Below are 20,124 nucleotides of genomic sequence, written 5' to 3'. Positions count from 1 at the left end.
TAATTGGGTTGTTTTAATGTCACTGACCTCCTCCATTTGAGCTTTTCATTATCATGGATAAGGTACAGGTGAGGAAGAAATGTTTTTCCCCCATTTTGCTGTGCCAGAGAAAGGCTGCTTTGAAAAGTAAACCACTTTTCCCTGTGAAAATGGAAGGTAGGATTATAGTGGTAGGGTTAGTAGTAGACTGCAACCACAAGTTTATCCATGGAGGCTGCAAGCAAGTACAGACACCAGTAGGAACTCTGTAATGCATGTTTTTGCTGCTAACCCTCCGAATTTTTTATTTACAAGATGAGAGCTGAACAAGCTCCCAAGCCCTTTCATCAAATTGACACTCCTAAGGCCCAGACGAGACAGGAGAAACCCTGGCTTCACGAACCTGACCTTTTAAAATGGCTGCCTTCCCAAACATTAGATTTTCAGTCCGGAGGTTGCGGGATGGATTAGAAGTCAGGGCAGGTGACCCCCAGAAGAAGTGAGGAGGTCGCTGGGTGGAAGGCCTGTCTCAGGGCTCCAGCAGTTTCCAAGAGACTTTACAAAATAAAAAAAATAAAACACACAATATCTCTCCAGTCTTCATGCCCCACTCATGCCTCCCATCCACTTCCCATTGCCCTTTATAGCCCCTGTACCAACCCATGCCCCCCACCCTCTACCCTTTGCTCTTACATCTACAATGCCATCTCACCTAGTGCCCATTATTGGCAGACCTTGGGACCTATGCAGAGATGAGATTGAAAAAACACCCTCATTCATAAAAAACCATTTACTGTATTTGCATTCCTTCAACTAAATAAAACCTTATAACTATAAACATTTCATTCAAGTACACATCCCTTATAACAGGTTTTGAAATTTTAAGGCAAAAGCAAAAATACCTGGAAAAACTCAGCAAGCCTGACAGCATCTGCGGAGAGGAACACAGTTAACATTTCGAGTCCGTATAACTCTTCATCAGAACTAAGAAATACAGAAATGAGGTGGAATATAAGCTGGTAGCGGGAGGTGGGACAGGTAGAGCTGGGTAGAGGGCCAGTGATAGGTGGAGGCAAAGAAGAGGTTACCAAAGATGTCATGGACAAAGGGGTGTTGATGGTGGTGATAATAGCTGAGGAGTGTGCTAATGATGACATTAAGGGTAGAAAGCGGGACGAGCAAGTGACAGGTGGCCCTAGTGGGGGTGGGGGAAAGGGATTGAAATAGGCTAAAAGGTAGAGATAAAACAATGGATAGAAATGCATTTAAAAATTATGGAAATAGGTGGGAAAAGAAAAATATATATAAAAAATTATTGGAAAAAGGGGGATCTGAAAGGGGCTGGGGATGGAGGAGAGAGTTCATGATCCAAAGTTGTTGAACTCAATATTAAGTCCGGAAGGCTGTAAAGTGCCTAGTCGGAAGATGAGGTGCTGTTCCTCCAGTTTGCGTTGAGCTTCACTGGAACATTGCAGCAGGCCAAGGACAGACATGTGGGCATGAGAGCAGGGTGGTGTGTTGAAATGACAAGCGACAGGGAGGTCTGGGTCATGCTTGCAGACAGACCGAAGGTGTTCCGTAAAGCGGTCACCCAGTCTGCGTTTGGTCTCTCCAATGTAGAGGAGACCGCATTGGGAGCAGCGAATATAGTAGACTAAATTGAGGGAAGTGCAAGTGAAATGCTGCTTTGTTTGAAAGGAGTGTTTGGGCCCTTGGACGTTGAGGAGGGGAGAAGTACAGGGGCAGGTGTTGCACCTTCTGCGGTTGCATGGGAAGGTGCCGTGGGAGGGCGTTGAGGTGTAGGGGGTGATGGAGGAGTGGACCAGGGTGTCCCGGAGGGAACGATCCCTGCAGAATGCCACCGTGGGGGTGAAGGGAAGGTGTTTGGTGGTGGCATCATGCTGGAGTTGGCGGAAATGGTAGAGGATGATCCTTTGAATGCTGGTGGGGTGATGAGAGGACAAGGTGGACCCTATCATGGTTTTGGGAGGGAGAGGAAGGTGTGAGGGTGGATGCGTGGGAGATGGGCCTGTTTTTGGAACTCTTTTTGAAAGTGGCATCATCAGTTTAATCAATTTAAAGTCCTACTTCAAAAAGTCTAACTTGTAGCTATCAGTCAAACAAATGGTGGGCACCCTACTGTGATGATGGATGGTTGTGAATTCAGGCATGCAGTGCTCATCCAGTAATGGAAACCCTCCAGCTTATGTCAACAGACAAGAGTGAAATAGCAAGCAGTGTTTTTTTTTAAAACACTCCAGACATTTTTTTCAAAGATTTAAACAGCAACGCTTCTAAATTCCTTGACAGCTTCCTTTAGCAAATACTTTTTGACAAGTGCTTCTGACAATGAGTTTATGTCCTTTGTGTACACACTTATGCCTTCCAAAGTCCACAATGCCTCCCTGAAAGAGCACCTTACTTCCCCAAAAGGTATCTAGGAACTGATGCAAAGGTACATTACCTCTCCAAAGGACTATCCAACTGAATCATATCTGCTCTCATCTGGTGTAATCTGCATACTTTGGGTTTCACACTCCTGACCAACCAAAATCCCACTTCAGTGGAGGCAGCTGATGATTAGAATAGCCAGCTGTCTCCATAAAACTTGTTCCCCCCCGCACACCCATCACCTGCAAAAATGGGAAGAGCAGTGTTCAGATACAGGACTTAGGATTTTCGGCTATTTTCGCCACAATAGTGAGCCTCTTCATCATGGCAAAATCTGGGCCAAACTAGTTGATTTTTCCATTGACTTCTTTTAATGGGAGGAAAATCATAGAATTGTTAGAGTATGGCAGAAGACAATTCAACCCATTGTGTCCATGCTGGCTCTCCTGAAAAGCAATTCACGTACCGCCACTCCCCTGCCACCATCTCATATCCCTGCACATTTCTCCTTTTTTCAGACATTTAGAAAATCTAGAAAGATTTACGGCACAGAAGGAAGCCACTCCGTCCATAGTGTCTATGCTGGCTGAAAACGTGGCCTCATCCCATATTCCAGCACTTGGTCCATAACCTGGAGGTTACGTGACTTCAGGTGCATATCCAGACACCTTTTAAATGAATTGAGGGTTTCTGCCTCTTACCCTGTCAGGAAGTGTGTTCCAGACCCTTACCATGCTCTGCATGAAAAAATCTTTCCTCATCTTCCCTCTTATTCTTCTATCAAACACTTTAAATCTGTGATCCCTAGTCACTGACCTGTCCAAGGGAAGTAGGTCCTTCCTATCCACTCTATCCAGACCCCTCACAACCTTATACATCTCGATCAAATCTCCCCTCAGCCTCCCCTGTTCCAAGGAAAACAACCCCAGCCTATCCAAACTTTCCTCAGCTGCAATTTTCCAGTATTGGCAGGATCCTTGAAAAACTTAGCAGGTCTGACGGAATCTGTGGAGGGAGAAACAGAGTTAACATTTTGAGTCCATATGACTCTTCAGAGCTAAAGGGAAGTAGAGATGTGATGAAATTTGTACTCTTTAAGGGGGGGAAGTAGATGAAACTGGATAGAAGGTCAGCAATAGTTGGGGGCTAAGGGATTGACAAAGATGTCATGAACACAAGAAATCAACATACTATACATAGTGTGTCCTTGTGTGCATGACATCTTTGTCAATCCCTCCTTAGCCCCCACCTATTGCTGGCCTTCTATCCAGCTTCGCCTGTGCCACTCTGTCCCACGCCTCCCCTTAAACAGTATAAATTTCATCACACTTCTACTTTTAGTCATATGGACTCAATGTCACCTCTGTTTCTCTCTCCACAGATGCTGTCAGACCTGTTTGAGTCTTTCCAGCATTTTCTATTTTTATTTCAGATTTCCTGCAGTGTTTTGCTTTAATAGCAGTATTCGAGTTGTGGTCTAACTAGTGTTTTATGTAGCTTTGGCATAACCTCCCTACTCGTATATTCTGTTGGGCAGCTGATCTGATGCTGTCAGTGGGGTTAGGCTAAAATTAATCCTCTTTGATGTTTTTAAAACCTAAATTAGTATGCTGGAATTGATGGGGAAGTCACGATATCTATACAGTGTTGTATTAAATAATGGTTAGGTTTAGATACTACAAGTTATCCTGTGTAAATGCTTATTTCTGTTAGTTGTGCTTGGGGATGGTGGCAGCAAAGGAATTTTAACTCCTCCCATCTGGCAGGAAGCAGTAGAGTGGGCAAGTAAGGACAAGGGCAGCAGATGCTTAAGAATATGACCACCTCCGATTCCCCTCCAAGTCTCTTGCTGTTGTGACTTAGAACTTTACCTTGCTACGGTGAAGGAACAGCGATTAAAAATCCTGGGACTCCCTCCATAACAGCACCGAGTGGACTTGCACCAGACCCAGAGCAAAAAAACAAATAAGAATACTGGTTTTTGTATACCTCAAAACAGAACACCAGTAAAAACTGGGAAATGATTCTAAGCTGCAGCAGTATAAGAAGGCAGCTCACTGCCATCTTATCAGTGTATTAGGGATGGTTAATAAATAGTTGGTCTTGCCAGTGACACTCACATTCCAGAATGATTCTTTTTTTTTTAAGAACTGCTTTGTCCTTGATCTATAGCAATTTTAAAATGCCTGAAACTTCAGGAGTATGAAGAGTTTTCTGGGGCTTCAGTTGATATATTGTTTTATATTGTTCAATTTTGGAAATCAACAACCTATTACACAAAGACACCAGTACCATTGTAACCAGGAAGTCGGTGAGGAATTCACACAAGGGCCTGGTCAAACCCCCGAAGTTGGATTAAAACCTTCCCTCGTGGGGCCAGGAAGAGCAGGAGTTTGTGGAGGCTGCATAATGAGTTTTGGCATCCCCGACTTCTCCTTATTCACCCCACCCAACTGCCGCCTTTCACATACTGCTGGCCACTCCAGAACTACACTTGCCGTAGCCTTTGATCGCTGTTTGCCTGACTTCTGCCAAATTCCCAGCCATCCTGGTCAAAGTCAGCCAGTGACATGTTAATGAGGCCCAACCTTGAATTTGGTTAGACCTCCCACTGCTGCTACTGGATGGGCTGCTCATCACCAGGCTGCTTTCCTGCTTAGGAGTTCAAATTCCAACCTTAATCTCAGCTGCAGTCTCATGGAGAGTTGCCAACTAGAGGTGAGGCACTTCACCAGAGGGAAAGCAACATGGCTGGTGGGTGGGAGGCTGAATTACAACAATCAGAACCTTGTCTAATTGTGATTTTTTTTTTTCTCTTCCCTCTCATCAGGTTCTTGGTTTTCTGTAGTAATGACCTTCACTGTCTCCCACCTTTGTCCTTCATCGCCCAGATCCAGATCCACAATCAATAGACTTTGGCCAGCTACTAACAGAAATATTTACAGGCTGCTGCAGCTAATGTGACTTCACAGTTACAAAGCTGTTGCAGTACTATTTAACTGAGATGTTAAGAATGATTGATAGAAAAGTCACTAAAATTGACACAAATATTTTTTGTGTCAAGTAAGCTGCATTAAACTTGAGTTAAGTTCTAAGCTCCATATAAATGTTTGTTTTAATTTAATAATGCATGGTGATTTAAGACAAAATTATGGGATTAGTTCAGAGCCAATCATTTCGAACCACATTAAAAAGATGGTTAAGAATGTGCAACAAGGCGTTAATACAGTGAAGGTTCAATTCATGTCACAAATGTGAAGAATTAAGCTGAAGTTGTTTATAAAATAATTCAGCACAGAAGTGGGACATAGCTTTCAAGACGCCAGAAGCAACATTTATTTTACCTGATTTATTTTATCATGTTATCTGTTATGGCTACTAAGACTTTTTTCTGTGTCTCTGTTGCAGCAGAAAGAGGGAGGTTGGATGTTTGTAACTTACGTTCAAGCTTTATGAAAGGGGTTTTGAACAAAGATAATGGCCCAGATTTTGCAGTAGAAATCATTGGGATAAACAGCGCTTGCTGTTGTTAATGTGGAAATTGGACAACTTCCCACAACCATACAGGCACAGTTAAATGTGGAAATAAGGGAGTTTCTGTCCATATTGCCCTGCTTTTCCAACAGTTGGGAGCTGATGATATCTCACCATCTGACTCGCCATTCAACGCATTGAGTGGTATGAAGTTCATCATAAACTCTCTGAAAGTGAGGAGTTTGTCCTCATGCATGGCTTCAGTTTTGGTGTTCCAATGTTGGATATCAAGTGGGAAGAGGTATTTGTGGGGTTTGAACCCCCTTATTATGTGATTGAACAAATTGATTGTAGGATTAGTTATATATATTTAGTAATATAAACCAAACTTCCTGGAAAGTTGGGGTTTGCCAATTGCAGTGCTAGTATCTGTGAACAGTGTGATAAATTTTAATTACTACCAACAAGTACTTTGGTCTTAAATTAACTTTTGCAAGTGTTGAATCTAATTCCTTCTGATTTTAATTATTCTCGGGGATGTTAAAAAAAACAATTTGTCTTGTATCTCTTCTTTTGCTCCAACCTTTCCCTCTCTTTATTTCACGGTCTGCAGCTCTCCTGACATTTAATTCACTATTCCAACTTGCATTTCCTGGTTCAGGCTCTCACAGTGCCCATTTAGCAATTCTTCAGTCTGTTTCACTAAGGAGATACGGTTGCTCGCTGGAGTCAGAAGGTCCCATTCAATGTTATTTTGGTGAAAGGATGAAAATAGGGACTGTGCCTGTTGAAAGAACGGATTTAACGTGCAATTTTCAGACTAATTGACTGTTGTGATTTAAACATGCCTACAGGCTTTGAAGCTGGCAACTGTAGGTTTAGCACTCTAGCTGATTTAACACAACTTTCTTAGAGCTGTATATGCATCTTCAACATTGTGGAATGCTCTGCTGACTAACACTTGGTGGCAAGTCTCAGGATGGATCAGGGACCATATGAGAGGGTGTGCAAGTTCTTGGATGGTATATTGGAGGGGAGGTCCAGGGGAGGAGGGATGTCCTGTACCTGGAATTAGGGGAAGGGGTCCATTTCACCCCCTCTGTCACCTTGTAGTGTGGGTGCTGCTCTATTCGTCCTCCACCCCCCCCCCCCCCACCCCTTCTGTCCGTCCTGTGGATTAAGGGGATCCCCTAGTAAGATAAGAACATAAGAGAAGAAATAGGAGTAGAATGGATATTTGCTAAGCCACTTCAGAGGGTATAATGAGTTAACATTTTGTGTGAAAGCGGTCCAGACAAGATAGGGGTGTGTTAGGCTCTCTTCCCTGAAGGCTATTCAGCCAAAATTCAATTCCACTTGTGCATATTAGAATGGTTCTGTGGATACCATTGAAAAGCAGGAACTCTGAAATATTTTGTTTTCCTGCCTAAGTCATCAATTCCAACATCTTCACCATTGCTCCTGCTGGAATCAGATAACAGCCTAAAGCAAAAGTCAACACTGGGACCATTCTGATCTGTATGACTGACGACTGTTTCACACTAGACAATGCATTTATCAAGGGAGTCCAGATAAAATTTTTGTCATACATTTTTCATACTAATTTTTGCTACATTAATAAAATCTTCCCTTGATTTAGGTTCAGGGAGCAAGTCTAAAAGGTTGGAAAGAAGTAACCTCGCTTTTCAATAAAGATGATGAACACAAACTGCTGACTGACAGTGAACCTAAGTGGTGAGTAGCATCACTATTTCACATGGGGATAAAATCTGTGCTGCAAGTTATTATGGTACTCTGAATAGCTATTTTAATTCTTCTAACTAAACTATTTCTGATAAATCTGAAGAAATTGATACAATAAGGGAGTAACGGAACTGATATATATGGAGAGTAACAGTATGAAACAAGCTGTAAAGGGTGAGAGATGATAATTGATGCTAGAAAGGAGACCATAGTGATTGTGTCTGCAAGTAGGATCTTTTTACTTCAAAATGTTGCAAGTATTGTCTGTATTTAAATTTGGGAAGTGAAACTTGCTCCATTGTTCAAAGGTGTTTGCTGTTGTTGTTTTCAGCTGTATCTCACAAGCTGTGAAAAACTGGCAGTCAGAGCCTGCATCTATGAAACTTCACAGCTTGGGATGTGGGGACACCCAAGGGGAATGGGAGCAGCAACAGGCCTTTGATCCTTAGATTAATGTTCCTCCTGTCTATGTAGGTCCAAGCCTGCTCACCCAACCCTTGAAACTAGTGGTGGCAATTACAACAACATTGGACTTCACCAAACCTGAACATTCTGCATATAAATAATTCCAACGATACTCATCTCTGTCAGCCTCTATTAGAATTTATTGCCATACGTCACCACCAGATTGAACAGGCCTGCTCACTGACGACACCTAGAATTCAAATGTATTGACAGTAGATAAAGCTAGTCACTTTGAACACTCTCACCTTGCCCTCCTGACAATAGATATTAAACAGATACAACTATAGTGCCCTCCTCACCCCATCAAACCTGCTGACAATTGATGACATTGATCACACTGACTTTTTCCTCTACCATAATAATAATCAATATGCTGAACTACCCCCAAACTTCAAATCAAAATCAATACATGATGCAAATCTATCCTGCATCTAGTAACAATGGATAAAACTGTACTAATACCTTCCAATACCCTAAAATTTATTGCTAACAAACTTCAATCATGGTGAATCTGCTCCCACACAACTTTTATAATTGCTAATAAATAGACCCAATCATGCTAAAGTCCCAAATTTTGAACTTGCAATTTCATATCCTCTTTTTACTACACAAGGTTAGATAGTGAATGTCATGACTATTTCAAAACTTTATACAGCTTTCTTCGTGACTGAAACAGATTGTAGCTACTATTTTAACCCAGATCATGTTATTTGTAGCTTTCATATACACCTGCTGATTAAACTGCAAGTTGCTTGACATGCTACCAATACCAATTCCTTGGTACAGACATCAGTTTTCTAGCATGAGACTTAACACTATTTGAAAATTATTTAATCAGAATGTAATAGGTCCCACAAGTGTTCATAAAATTATATTTGGAGATACTCTATCCCATGCTGCTGATTGTAAATCTTTTTCTCTATATTTTTACTACAGAAGTAAATGTAATCTGATGAGTCTTCCACCTTGGTGACAATTTCCAGTACTCCTTACTGTGCCAAACTTTAGTCCTAAAATGGTAATGTTCTTACACTCCAGGAGGAGGAGCCTTTTGTCATTGATTAACATAAGCATCCAATCCATATGTTTTTAAGCAATTTGTTCTGAACTTTAATAAAACATTGGAGTCCAGAAATTCTAGTGATGGGGCAGAACTCCTCTCCTTCCCCCAACCATTTGGTTTTGTCATGAATCATTCTGAAAGGTGCTATATCAATGCAAAATATAAAGCAATGTCACCAAAGGCAAGGGGGTGTGGGGAAGAACACCAATAACATACATCTTTCAGTTTTAGGAAACAACATTTGGTCATACTTTAATTCAGCTGCATCCAAACAGTTTCCTTCTGACAATGTAGAATAAGTTGATTATTGCATCTGAGTTAGTGCTAAGGTCATTGGTGAAGGTGGAAAACTCATCAGGTTACATTTACTTCTGTAGTACAAATATAGAGAAAAAGATTTACAATCAGCAGCATGGAAATGGGGTAATTTTAAATATCAGGATTTTGGAGTGACTCCTTTCCATCTGGTGTTGGGTGAAGATGTTAATAGGTGCAGTCTGTTCTCGTGATGCTCCTCATTGCTTAGGCTTTATAGTCAAACAGCAGTCGATCTCTCTTGGATCCATTTGAATTTGAATACCCCATTGTCAGACCCATTGCATCAGCCACAGTTTGCAATAAGTGAACATATGAGGCTGCAATTGAAACTGGGGTTGATACTGACCACTAGAGGTATCTTAAACAACACTTCACATGCCTGGGCTGATCAAGAGGCATGTCGTAATAGAAATCTGTCGGATCTCCAAGACTGCAGTAGTCCCCACCCAGAAAGCCAAAAGTAGAACAAACAGAAGCAGAGAAGGCACCACCAGTTGTTAAGAGCAAAGTGAAACTGAGGATCAGTGGCAAGATGGCTCTGTGGAAATACTTTTAAACGTAGCAAGAGTAATACAGCAGGCTTTCATGGCATAATACCACCCCATCCAGTGCATTGACTGTCCTCTCCATGTGTCTAATATGGCCAATACATCTTCACCGATGACCTTAGCACTAACTCAGATGCAATAATCAACTAATACCTTATTCTACGTTGTCAGAAGGAAACTGTTTGGATGCAGCTGAATTAAAGTATGACCAAATGTTGTTTTCTAAAACTGAAAGATGTATGTTGTTGTTGGTCTTCCCCATACCCCCTTGCCTTTGGTGACATTGCTTTATATTTTGCACTGATATAGCACCTTTCACAGCTTCAGTACACTTCAAAGGGCTCTACCACCAACAAAGTACTTTTGAAGTGTAGTCACTATAGTAATTTTTGTACTCTGCACTGGGATAGCACCCCAGCTTTTCAGAAAGTGTCATGGGATCCATGACCCAAGGGGGCAGACAGGGCCTACGTTTAGTATCTTCTACGAAACATAGCACCTCTGATAGTACAGCACTGCCTTGTTGTTGCACTAAATTGTCATCTAGGATTATATAATGAGGCATGAACACACAGCCATCTGACTTGAGGGGCAGTACTACGATTGATCCAAGGCTACACTTGCAAGCCCTTTATAACAGCAGTATTACATTCTTGAGAGAGAGTTAGAACATAAAAACTAGGAGTAGGCAATTCAGCCCCTCGAGCCTTCCCCGCCATTCATTACGATTATGGCTGATCTCATTTCGGCCTCCACTCCAATTTCCCTCCCTCTCCCCATAACCTTTCAACCCATTACTAATTAAGAATCTGTCTGTCTCCTCCAATTTATTCAGCATCCCGGCATCCACTGCACTGAGGTAGTGACTTCCACAGATTCACGACCCTTTGAGAAAAGTAATTCCTCCTCATCTCTGATTTAAATCTATCATCCCTTAGTCTAAAACTATGGCCTCTCAGTCTAGAATGCCCCTCAAGGCGAAACATCCACTCCATGTCTACTTTGTCTATCCCCTTTAGCATCTTATATACCTCAATTAGATCTCCTCTCATCCTTCTAAACTCTAGTGAGTATAGGCCTAATCTGCTCAATCTCTCCTCATAAGACAAGCCCCATGTCTCTGGAATCAATCTAGTGAACCTCCTCTGAACCGCCTCCAGTGCAACTACATCCTTCCTCAAGTAAGGGGACCAAAACTCTGCACAGTACTCCAGGTGCAGTCTCACCAATTCCTTGTACAGTTGCAACAACACTTGCCTATTTTTATACTCTATTCCTATAGCAATAAATGCCAAAATTCCATTTGCCTTCCTTACTACCTGCTGTACCTGCATACTAGCTTTCATGCACGAGGACACCCAGATCCCTCTGCACTGAAGCATTCTGAAGTTTCTCTCCATTTAAATAATAAGTTGCCTTTTTATTCTTCTGACCAAATTGGATAACCTCACACTTATCCACGTTAAACTCCATCTGCCAAATTTTGGCCCATTCACCTCACCTGTCCATATCCATTTGTAAATTTCTTATTTCTTCATTACAACTTACTTTCCCACCTATTTTGGTGTCATCTGCAAATTTAGCTATAGTACCTTCTACCCCTGAATCCAAGTCATTAATGTAGATTGTAAATAGTTGGGGCCAAAGGACCAAACCCTGTGGCACCTCACTAGTTACAGCTTGCCATCCAGAAAAAGACCCGTTTATCCCGACTCTCTGCTTTCTGTTGGTTAGCCAATACTCTATCCAAGCTAATATATTACTCCTAACTCTATGTGATCTTATCCACTGAACTTAGGACTTGTGCCACAGGAGGCTCTGTTACAGGTGTTCCTGGAGTTGCAACATATTTCATGGTAAATTCTAATTCTAAGTTTCATATGAGGCTGCATACATGTACTATTGGACTCCTCCACAACCACCGTTACATCTTGCCAAGCACATTCTCCAATGAGTGTGCCTAACATTTTACAAGGTCTGGTGGTAACTGGAGGAATCCACTAGCCACATTGCTATTCCTCAACTGCAGCTACACCATGAAGCATTTGCTAACATGCATGGCATCCTTCGCCCAGCCCCCAGTGACCAGTCCTATGTCCAGCCTGAGTAACTGTGTAGGTGTGTATTGCCAGTGTCCAGGGTGCACAGGATTCCTAAACAGTCCAGTCCTTGTCTGTACATCTTCCTGAAGCACTTTTTTTTTGAGCAGCATCTCAAAATAAAGGTACTCTGTTCTTTTTCCGATCTCGCTCCTTTAGGAGTAAACCTTGCTGGGGTGGCCGGGTTTCTTGGGCAGCCGCAGAACCTGTAAGTGGGCAGGACCCCACCCTGGGCTATGGTGACCCATCCCAGCAGCTTGTTGAGCTCTTTGTTGTTGCAGATGGTGAAGCTGCTGGTGGCGGGAGATGATGCGGATTGTCTTGTTGTCCTGGGCTGTGTTGCTGGCCAGCTCGAGGATCTCGGCTGCTGTCCTTGAGTACCTGACGACCAGGTAGACGGGGGCTTCGGCCCCAACACACTCGGCATAACGACCCTTGCGCAGCAGCCAGTGGATTTGGCCAATGGGGAACTGGGGACCAGCTCTGGGGGAAGCGAGTCTTGACCTTGGCATGCCCTTTGCCTCTGGTTTTACTATGACCAAACACCTTTCTTCCCACAGAACAATTTTCTCTGACTGACAGCCGGAGTTGTTGGATAGTCACTACCAGTTTGCATCTTGACAATCAAGCAGCTCCTTTTAAATAATAGCTGCAACATTTTAAGGTTGACAGGTGCACACTATTTTCCATTTAATTCTGCCCCAGCTGATTGCAAGTTCCTGTCAGGCCGATACCTCATTGTCAGTACATTGAGGCTGGTTTCAGGAAATTACCCAAGATTGTCCAAGTACTATTTTGGGAGGTCCAGAACAGTAACATTTATACTAGTATTTATTACGCAGTTTGTGTAATAAACTTAAATAATGCCTAATATGTTGATGGCCAACAGAAGTAATTAGCATGTTTCACACAGCTCATTTACACTGTAGAATATTGAGTCACTTGGGTAGTTTTTCCAGTTCCTACACTTGATATTTAGATTGCCTGGATGCACTGCATAAAGGAAAATTGGCAGGGGAGGACTAGTTTATCTCTCTGTACTGATTCCCGATGATCCTTAAATCCTAGGCACAGGAAAAGGAAAACCTTCCCCCTTTGCCGGTGAAACTACCCTGTTCTCAGGGGGACAAAATGCTGGACCAGTGGGGGGGAAAAAGTTTCCTCACAATTTCACACTTCTGTCCCAGACAGCTTAAATTGGACTTTCAGGGGTTAGCATTCTGACGTGCTCTTAAACATGTTTTGTTTCAGAAGTATTCATGGTGGTTGAACTACTGCCACTAGAGTTAAGCCCAGACCCTGTCTATATCGATGCAGAGCAGATAGTCCTCAGGTATGTGCCCCTCTGTAACCAGGGAGAAATGAGCTGTGTGTGAAGTTTTTGAAAGTTTGCTTTTCATCAGTCACAATTATAAGCCCTGAAATTGGAGGGGGGGAGGGTAATTTTAGCTTAATTTGTTGGGTGGGAAGCCCTTGGCATTGGGCACTTGTTTTACACCTGTCCAATATTGCCTTCCATTGACCTTTAAAGGAGCTTCTTAATCAGATCCTGGAGGACATTACCAAACATTGACCCCATAGGAAATTTGCAAGCAACCCATAAGATATCCACCCTGTTGTATCACAAGCTTTGGCCCGGATATACAACTTGGATATTGATATTTAACTTTTTTTGCCACTAACCACTGAAATAACAGTGAAGTGTGAAATCAGATGGGATGTTGAACCAGTGATGCTCCACGTCCACGTAGCTTCCTGATGAGCAGGTTAGGTTGAAATCCCCAGAGCAAGTCTCTGCTGCTAATGAGTAGTGTCAGACACAGCCCATTTTCCAGCCACTGAGTTATTTTCCCCTTGGGGCTATATTGCAGCCTGCACAAAGCTGAAGTGTTGTGAGGCGACCTCCTCCTTAAAATGGCCTTTAGTATTATATAATGGTTACAACACAGGAGGCCATTTAGCCCATCAAGCCCATGCCGATTTTCTACAAGAGCAATTTAGCTAGTCCCAGTCTTTGTCCCTTCTCCCGTTGCCCTGCAATTGTATTTTCCCTTCAGGTGCTTATCCAGTCCCTTTTTGAAAGACCAAATTCTCTGCCACACTCTCGGGCAGTGCATCCCAGATTGTAACCACTTGATGCATCTAAAAGTTTTTCTTCATGTTGCCTTTAGTCACTTTAAATCTGTGCCCTTTTTTTCTTGACTCTTCTGTCAATTGGAACAGTTTCAATCTACTATCAAAATTGAGGAATTTAGACAATGCTATGAAATCTCCTCATTCTTCTCTTAAGGTGAACAACCCCAGCTTCTCCCAGCTATGTACGTAACTTAAGCTCTGCATACTTGGAATCATTCTTGTAAATCTTTTCTGCACCCTCTCTAAAGCCTTCACATCACTTCTAAAGTGCCATGCCCAGAATTGGATATACAACTGTTTGGTGGCTGAAACCAGTGTTTTATGAAGGTTCGCCAAAACTTCCTTGCCAAATCTGGTGACTTAATGTCGCCAGACACAATGGCTTTGCACCGATGCAAAGCCAAAGCTAACCTTAGTTGATGCAGAAACAAAAACACAAAATGCTGAAAAAACTCAGCAGGTCTGACAGTATCTGTGGAGAGAAAGACAGAGTTAACATTTCAATTCCGTGTGACTCTTCAGAGCTCTGAAGAAGAGTCCCGTGGACTCGAAACGTTAACTGTCTTTCTCTCCACAGTTGCTGTCAGACCTGAGTTTTTCCAGCGTTTTTTGTTTTGGTTTCAGATTTCCAGCATCTGCAGTATTTTGCCTTTATTGTAGTTGATGCAGAATGTATTATATAACTGGCCTATAATGGTCATGTTCACTGTTTGGAGTGTCCTTAACATCAAAAGGATCAAATACTTTACAACAATGGTTTCTTCTGAATAAAATCACATGACATGGCTAACAGCAGGCCACCATATCTATTCCCCTTCTGGTTAGAAATTTCCTTCTCTGCTTTAATTATGACCAATGCTGAAATAACTTCTGGAAACAGTTCTGGTAATGCTTAAAGAGAGACTGGCTGTTCCATATTGATTGTCAATGTTCAAAACTTAAATGTAACTCCAACACTCCTCTGTAAAAGTTAGTTATCAAGTCTGATGTTCTGCAATATTATGATTTATGAAGCTGCTTTTGTAATTTCAAAAAAAAACTTTTTTGTTAAAAAGTGCTGCAGGACCTTTGTTTCAGATGAGGAGCTTGAGTAGAAAATCCTTGTGTAATTGTGTAAGAATATAATTATTGTCTGATAAAATGAATTGTTCTTAAAAATAGGCTGATGGTAAGTTCTCCATGTCACTAAGCATGCAGTTATATTGTCACTTTTGTGTTGATGTAAAATGGCCTTGGATGAGCATCGATTTAAAAGTGACAATATAATTTGGGAGCTCAGTGCTGGTTGACTGCTGAGTACAATGAATTCAAGTGATGTTCGACCATTTCAAACAGTCATCTCTTTTCAGCAGCACCATAACTTCAACCTGATAGAAGGCCACATATTAATGGTGGGGAGCTTCCAACGTTTTGTGTGGAATCTTTTCAATATTTTAATAGCTGTGCAGTTTTCTCCTAGCATTGAACATTCTCTGCCTGGGCAGACTGCATGTGTACAGGCACTCAGACAGAATTTTTTGGTGGTGGAGGCACAGTCAGAAATGCAACTCTGCTCTGGGAGCTTTACATTGCACTCTGCAGATACTAGTGTGAGATCAGTAGCTTGAGTACTATTTCAGTGCTAAAACTCTTGAGGTTCTCCCAATTATATACATGATGTACCTTGTAGATACAGACTTTCTTGTCCAAAGAAATGTTAGGTTGTTACTTTAACATTATTCCTATTAACATACCGCATTAGCATGCAGTGCTAGTATAGTGGATAATTCTGTCAAGGAGCCACTTGAGTTCCTGTTCTATACATGTATAGAGAGTGCAAGTAATCTTCCCTGGCCCTGGTGTGGAGCTCCTTGTAGTGTGCTGCTGAAAGTATAATAGGAAAATGATTTGACCTTTGTGCTGCACTGAACTTGGTGTTGTCACCAACATCAGCCTTGACAATTACAGCAACATGCAAAGTAAATAAGACCACCCAATTGAAGTGATTTTTGCTCTGACTCTGCCTTTGGGAATACAGAGCAGCAACAGAAATGGAGCCTTAGGTGGAGTGAATGGCTCAGACCAGTGAATGTTCCTGATTTTCACTGGCATAGAAGTGCATTTAAACAGGAAGGCTTTGTATTAATTTAAGTCTATAGCTCTGCTGAGATCAAAACTGTTCAGGCTGCTGATAAAACGCTGCCAGTGACTATATAGGGAAGGAAGGCTTACATACACATAGCGCCTTTCATGACTGCCAGAAGTCTCAAAGTACTTTTCAAGCAGTGCTTTTTTTTTGGAAGAGTCATCACAGTTGTAATATAGGAAACAGAAGCCAATTTGTGCACGGTCAACATTCACAAACAGCAGTGTGATAATGACTAGATAATTGGTTTTATAATTGTTGTTTGATAACTGATGGCTAGTACACCAAGCATAACTCCCCTTCTCCTCTTCAACATTAATGCCATAGAATCATTTACATCCACCAAAAAGGACAGCACCTCCAACAGTGCAGCACTCCCTCAGAATTGCATTGGGAGCATCAGCTTAGATTTTGGCACTTAGGTCATGGAGCATCATTTGAATCCACAATCTTCTGACTCAGGCGAGCATCCCCCTCTGTAACCAAGGGTCTCTGTAGGTAGGGTAGTGTTTTTGGTCAGCTCGCCCAAATCTGTGGCAGTTCTGGTGGCTGGAGTTGTGGACTGCTGTGATTGGATATTTTAAGTGAGCAGTTTAGCTCTTCTCATGACAGTTAATTGCTGCCAGCAGAACCAATGAAGAGGATGGAAGGAGGTGGATGGGAAGAGGCAGAGCATTTTAAATATTGAAGCAGTAATCAATCAACAGTGCAATATGGGACTCTTGATTAACTACCAATTTCTTTCATCTACTAAAAAGCAGGGTGTCACCTTCATTATGGTGAATAATTAATTGAAATTCCGTTGTATTTGTGCTTTCAGTGGTACGGCATTGAACCTGGATTTATTTCAAATTAATCAAACGAGCCCTTTTCAGTGGAGATCAGTTAAATCCAGATATATATTGATGGTTGATCTTGGAGCTGTAATAATCTCTCCAGGCTTGCCCTCTTGTTGGTTGAATTTCCTGAGCATTGAAGCAGATGGAGTGTGTGTACACGTAATGCCTTGTTTTCTCGTATTCTGCCTCGAGGCTTGATGAGGCCTGGTCTGTATAGTGCTCTTACAAAAGCAAAAATTCAGAAGAGCGGGTAGAAATTTTTGAGAAGCCTTTGTTAGTGTAAGTACAGTTCAACAGCTCTGTCATTTTGGAAGTTGTTTCTTCTATGTGTGGCTTTACAGATGCTTGTGTCTTAATCTCTCATCTGCTCAGTTTGCTTTTAATTCCTACTTTACGCTGGATCATTCATTGCCTGTCTGATGCAGGCTAAGTAATTACTCCATAACCCTTTTTAACAAAGACCAGATATAGTTTTTAGCATCAACTTCTGCATCATTGAACTGTTGCCTTATGTTGTTTGTATTTCCAGTTTTTATCTTAGTAGTAAAGATATCAAAACAATAATAAGCGTTCAAAAAAAAAGCTCTATAATAATGTCAGCATTGAGTTTTCATTGTGCCATTTTAGAAGTTAATTCCAAATACAGGTCAAGTATCCTTTATCCGAAACCCTCGAGGGCGATTGTATTTCAGATTTTCGGATACCGCATAAAGGCCTAGGCCTACTTGCATTACAATGGCTGAAGCCTAGGTTAGCTGTAGTCTAAGGTAAATAAAATGGCTAGAAAAGTAAATGTACCCCTGAATATAATGAATACAGGGTACCTGTAAGTTTCCGCCCATGGTGCCATCTGAATCCTGCTTGTAGGAGAGAGTTTGCGAGGTGAATGGTGCAGACAACTAGAATACCTGTGCTAAAGGTTGGGTGTGGTTGGTGAGGTTTATGTCGGCTCTGGTCAGAGACTTCTCATTGATGATGTTTAAAAAGAAATGTTGTTTTTGGATGTGTTCAGTTTTCGGATTTATGAATAAATGATACTCTGTACCTGTATGGGTTTGTTGTATTCTGGTTGGCAGGAATATCAATAATGACAACATATGTGGAGAAAGAATCACCTTGCCAATGCTTTTCCTTACCTGTGCCTAGTTCCATATAACACTTGGGGCTATGGGATAAAGTTTGCTAATTAAGTTGCTGTTGCAGATGTCCTTTTAAATATGTGGGATCATGAAAAGGAACAAGTCAACAGTCTATCCAAATTCCTGACTGCCCAGTTCAAGACTGCATAGGTACCAACCCTCAGTACCTGTACCTAGCATTATTCCTGTAACAGCACAGACAACTCCATTAATATAAATTGTATCAAAAGTAAGTTTGTTTCTCTAAATACCCCTATTCTAGTGTGTGCATTTGTTTGTACTGCCTCCAGTTGTCTTCCCTCATCTGAGGTTGCGAACTTACAATGGGGTACAGCTTTGTGTGCTCCATCACCTTTGATACCTTGTCCCAGTGGTCATCCTTCAGAAGTGTGAGCCTGGATGATGATAATTGAATGGCTAAAGTATTGTAGAGGTCAATCCATCCTTGACCAAAGCTCGCATGCAGACTTTCTAGCAGTTACTGCTTTTGTTGCAGGAGCAAGAATCCTAAGTAATGTCTTTCAAGAACCCTTCCTAGGCCAGGACTCAGAAATTTTCACGCCACTACTGCATTGTGGCTGCCTGGAGATCAGGGATCAAATCTATATCTTCCTGGCCAATATTGACTATCATTGGTCATCTGTCAAAAGAATCTTTTTAAAATTTGTTTGATCTTGTGGATCCATCAGTGATTCATCCAGCCATGTGGTTTGAATGACATAACCAATACGCTACACACACAGGCAGTGTCCCCTAGTTTGGACGGCATCTCTTTCTTTGTGCTCACTCAGCTTATTGTAATTGGCTCAGGAAAACTGAATGTAATGTGTATTATTGTCCTGCTCATAGTATGCTCGCCTCGTGATCATGCACATTTAGCTTTATAATGCTTTGGCTCACTGCAGTTAAAACATAGCTTTTGACAAGCTGTTCTAGTGTTTGCTGTACCTGTTCAGCCATCTTGTTTCAGATTTAATTTCAGATTGAGTTCTCTTCAGTTCTTTGTATAACCTGTAAAGCACAAAATTTGGTCATGTACAAAGTAATATCTGAAGTTGAACAGTTAAATCTCTGAAATAATGTTTATTCTTGTTTCCAGTAAGGCTTGACACTTAATCATTTTTTACAAAGATTGTCGCTTTGTTTTTTTAAGACTGTGCCAAAAGTTGACTGTTCTTGACCCTTTCTTACTGTTAATAATAACAACTCATGTTTCTAAAATAACTAATTGACTTCTTCCATGACTCAGTAATTACAGTAAGTCCTTGCTTAACATTGTGTTCCTGAAAAGTGCAACTTGAATTTAAACAACATTAAGCGAAGCAGATTTTCCCATTACAACCAATGTAAAAGCTGGAGTGAGATTCTATAGGACCTCTTGCATCAGAAAAAAATATTAAAATATTGTACCATGTAACTTACATTACTTTTTTGTAAATGAAATAACTAGTAAAGTAAAATTAATTTTAAAATATAAAAGAAATATACTAACTATGACTTTCTGCATCGTCAACCTGCCCACCCTCTAGCCTCAATTGCTCCCTGCCGATTGTGCTCGCTGAGCCTCCCATTTGCCCCACATCCTGCTCACTGATCCTTCCGCTCACTGACTCTTCCACTCACCACCGACTGTGCTCGTCAAACCTTCCACTCCCCACTTCTCCTACTTGCCACTACCTTCTCCCGAACACTCGTTGTGAACAAAGGCTCGGGAAATGAGCGGCAAGAGGCAGTAAGAGCAGCTTTGGATTGCAGAGGTGAGCCACACGCTGGAGGGCTGGCGAAAGGGAGGATCAGTGGCTGGG

At 41.7% G+C, this 20,124-nt stretch overlaps 1 protein-coding gene across 1 annotated transcript in view; it reads left to right on the top strand.

The window, feature by feature from the left end:
- Positions 1-20,124, top strand: part of LOC121278343 (testis development-related protein-like) — a 65,827-nt gene that overhangs the window by 28,543 nt on the left and 17,160 nt on the right. The window contains exon 4 of the mRNA XM_041188655.1: positions 7,484-7,578. Within this exon, the coding sequence (XP_041044589.1) occupies positions 7,484-7,578 (95 nt within the window). The remainder of the gene's footprint in view (positions 1-7,483; positions 7,579-20,124) is intronic.

This window comes from Carcharodon carcharias, chromosome 5 (genome assembly GCF_017639515.1).
Source record: "Carcharodon carcharias isolate sCarCar2 chromosome 5, sCarCar2.pri, whole genome shotgun sequence".
NCBI lineage: Eukaryota > Metazoa > Chordata > Chondrichthyes > Lamniformes > Lamnidae > Carcharodon > Carcharodon carcharias.
The sequence above is the reverse complement of the archived record's forward strand: the minus strand, read 5'-3'. Positions and strand labels throughout refer to the sequence as shown.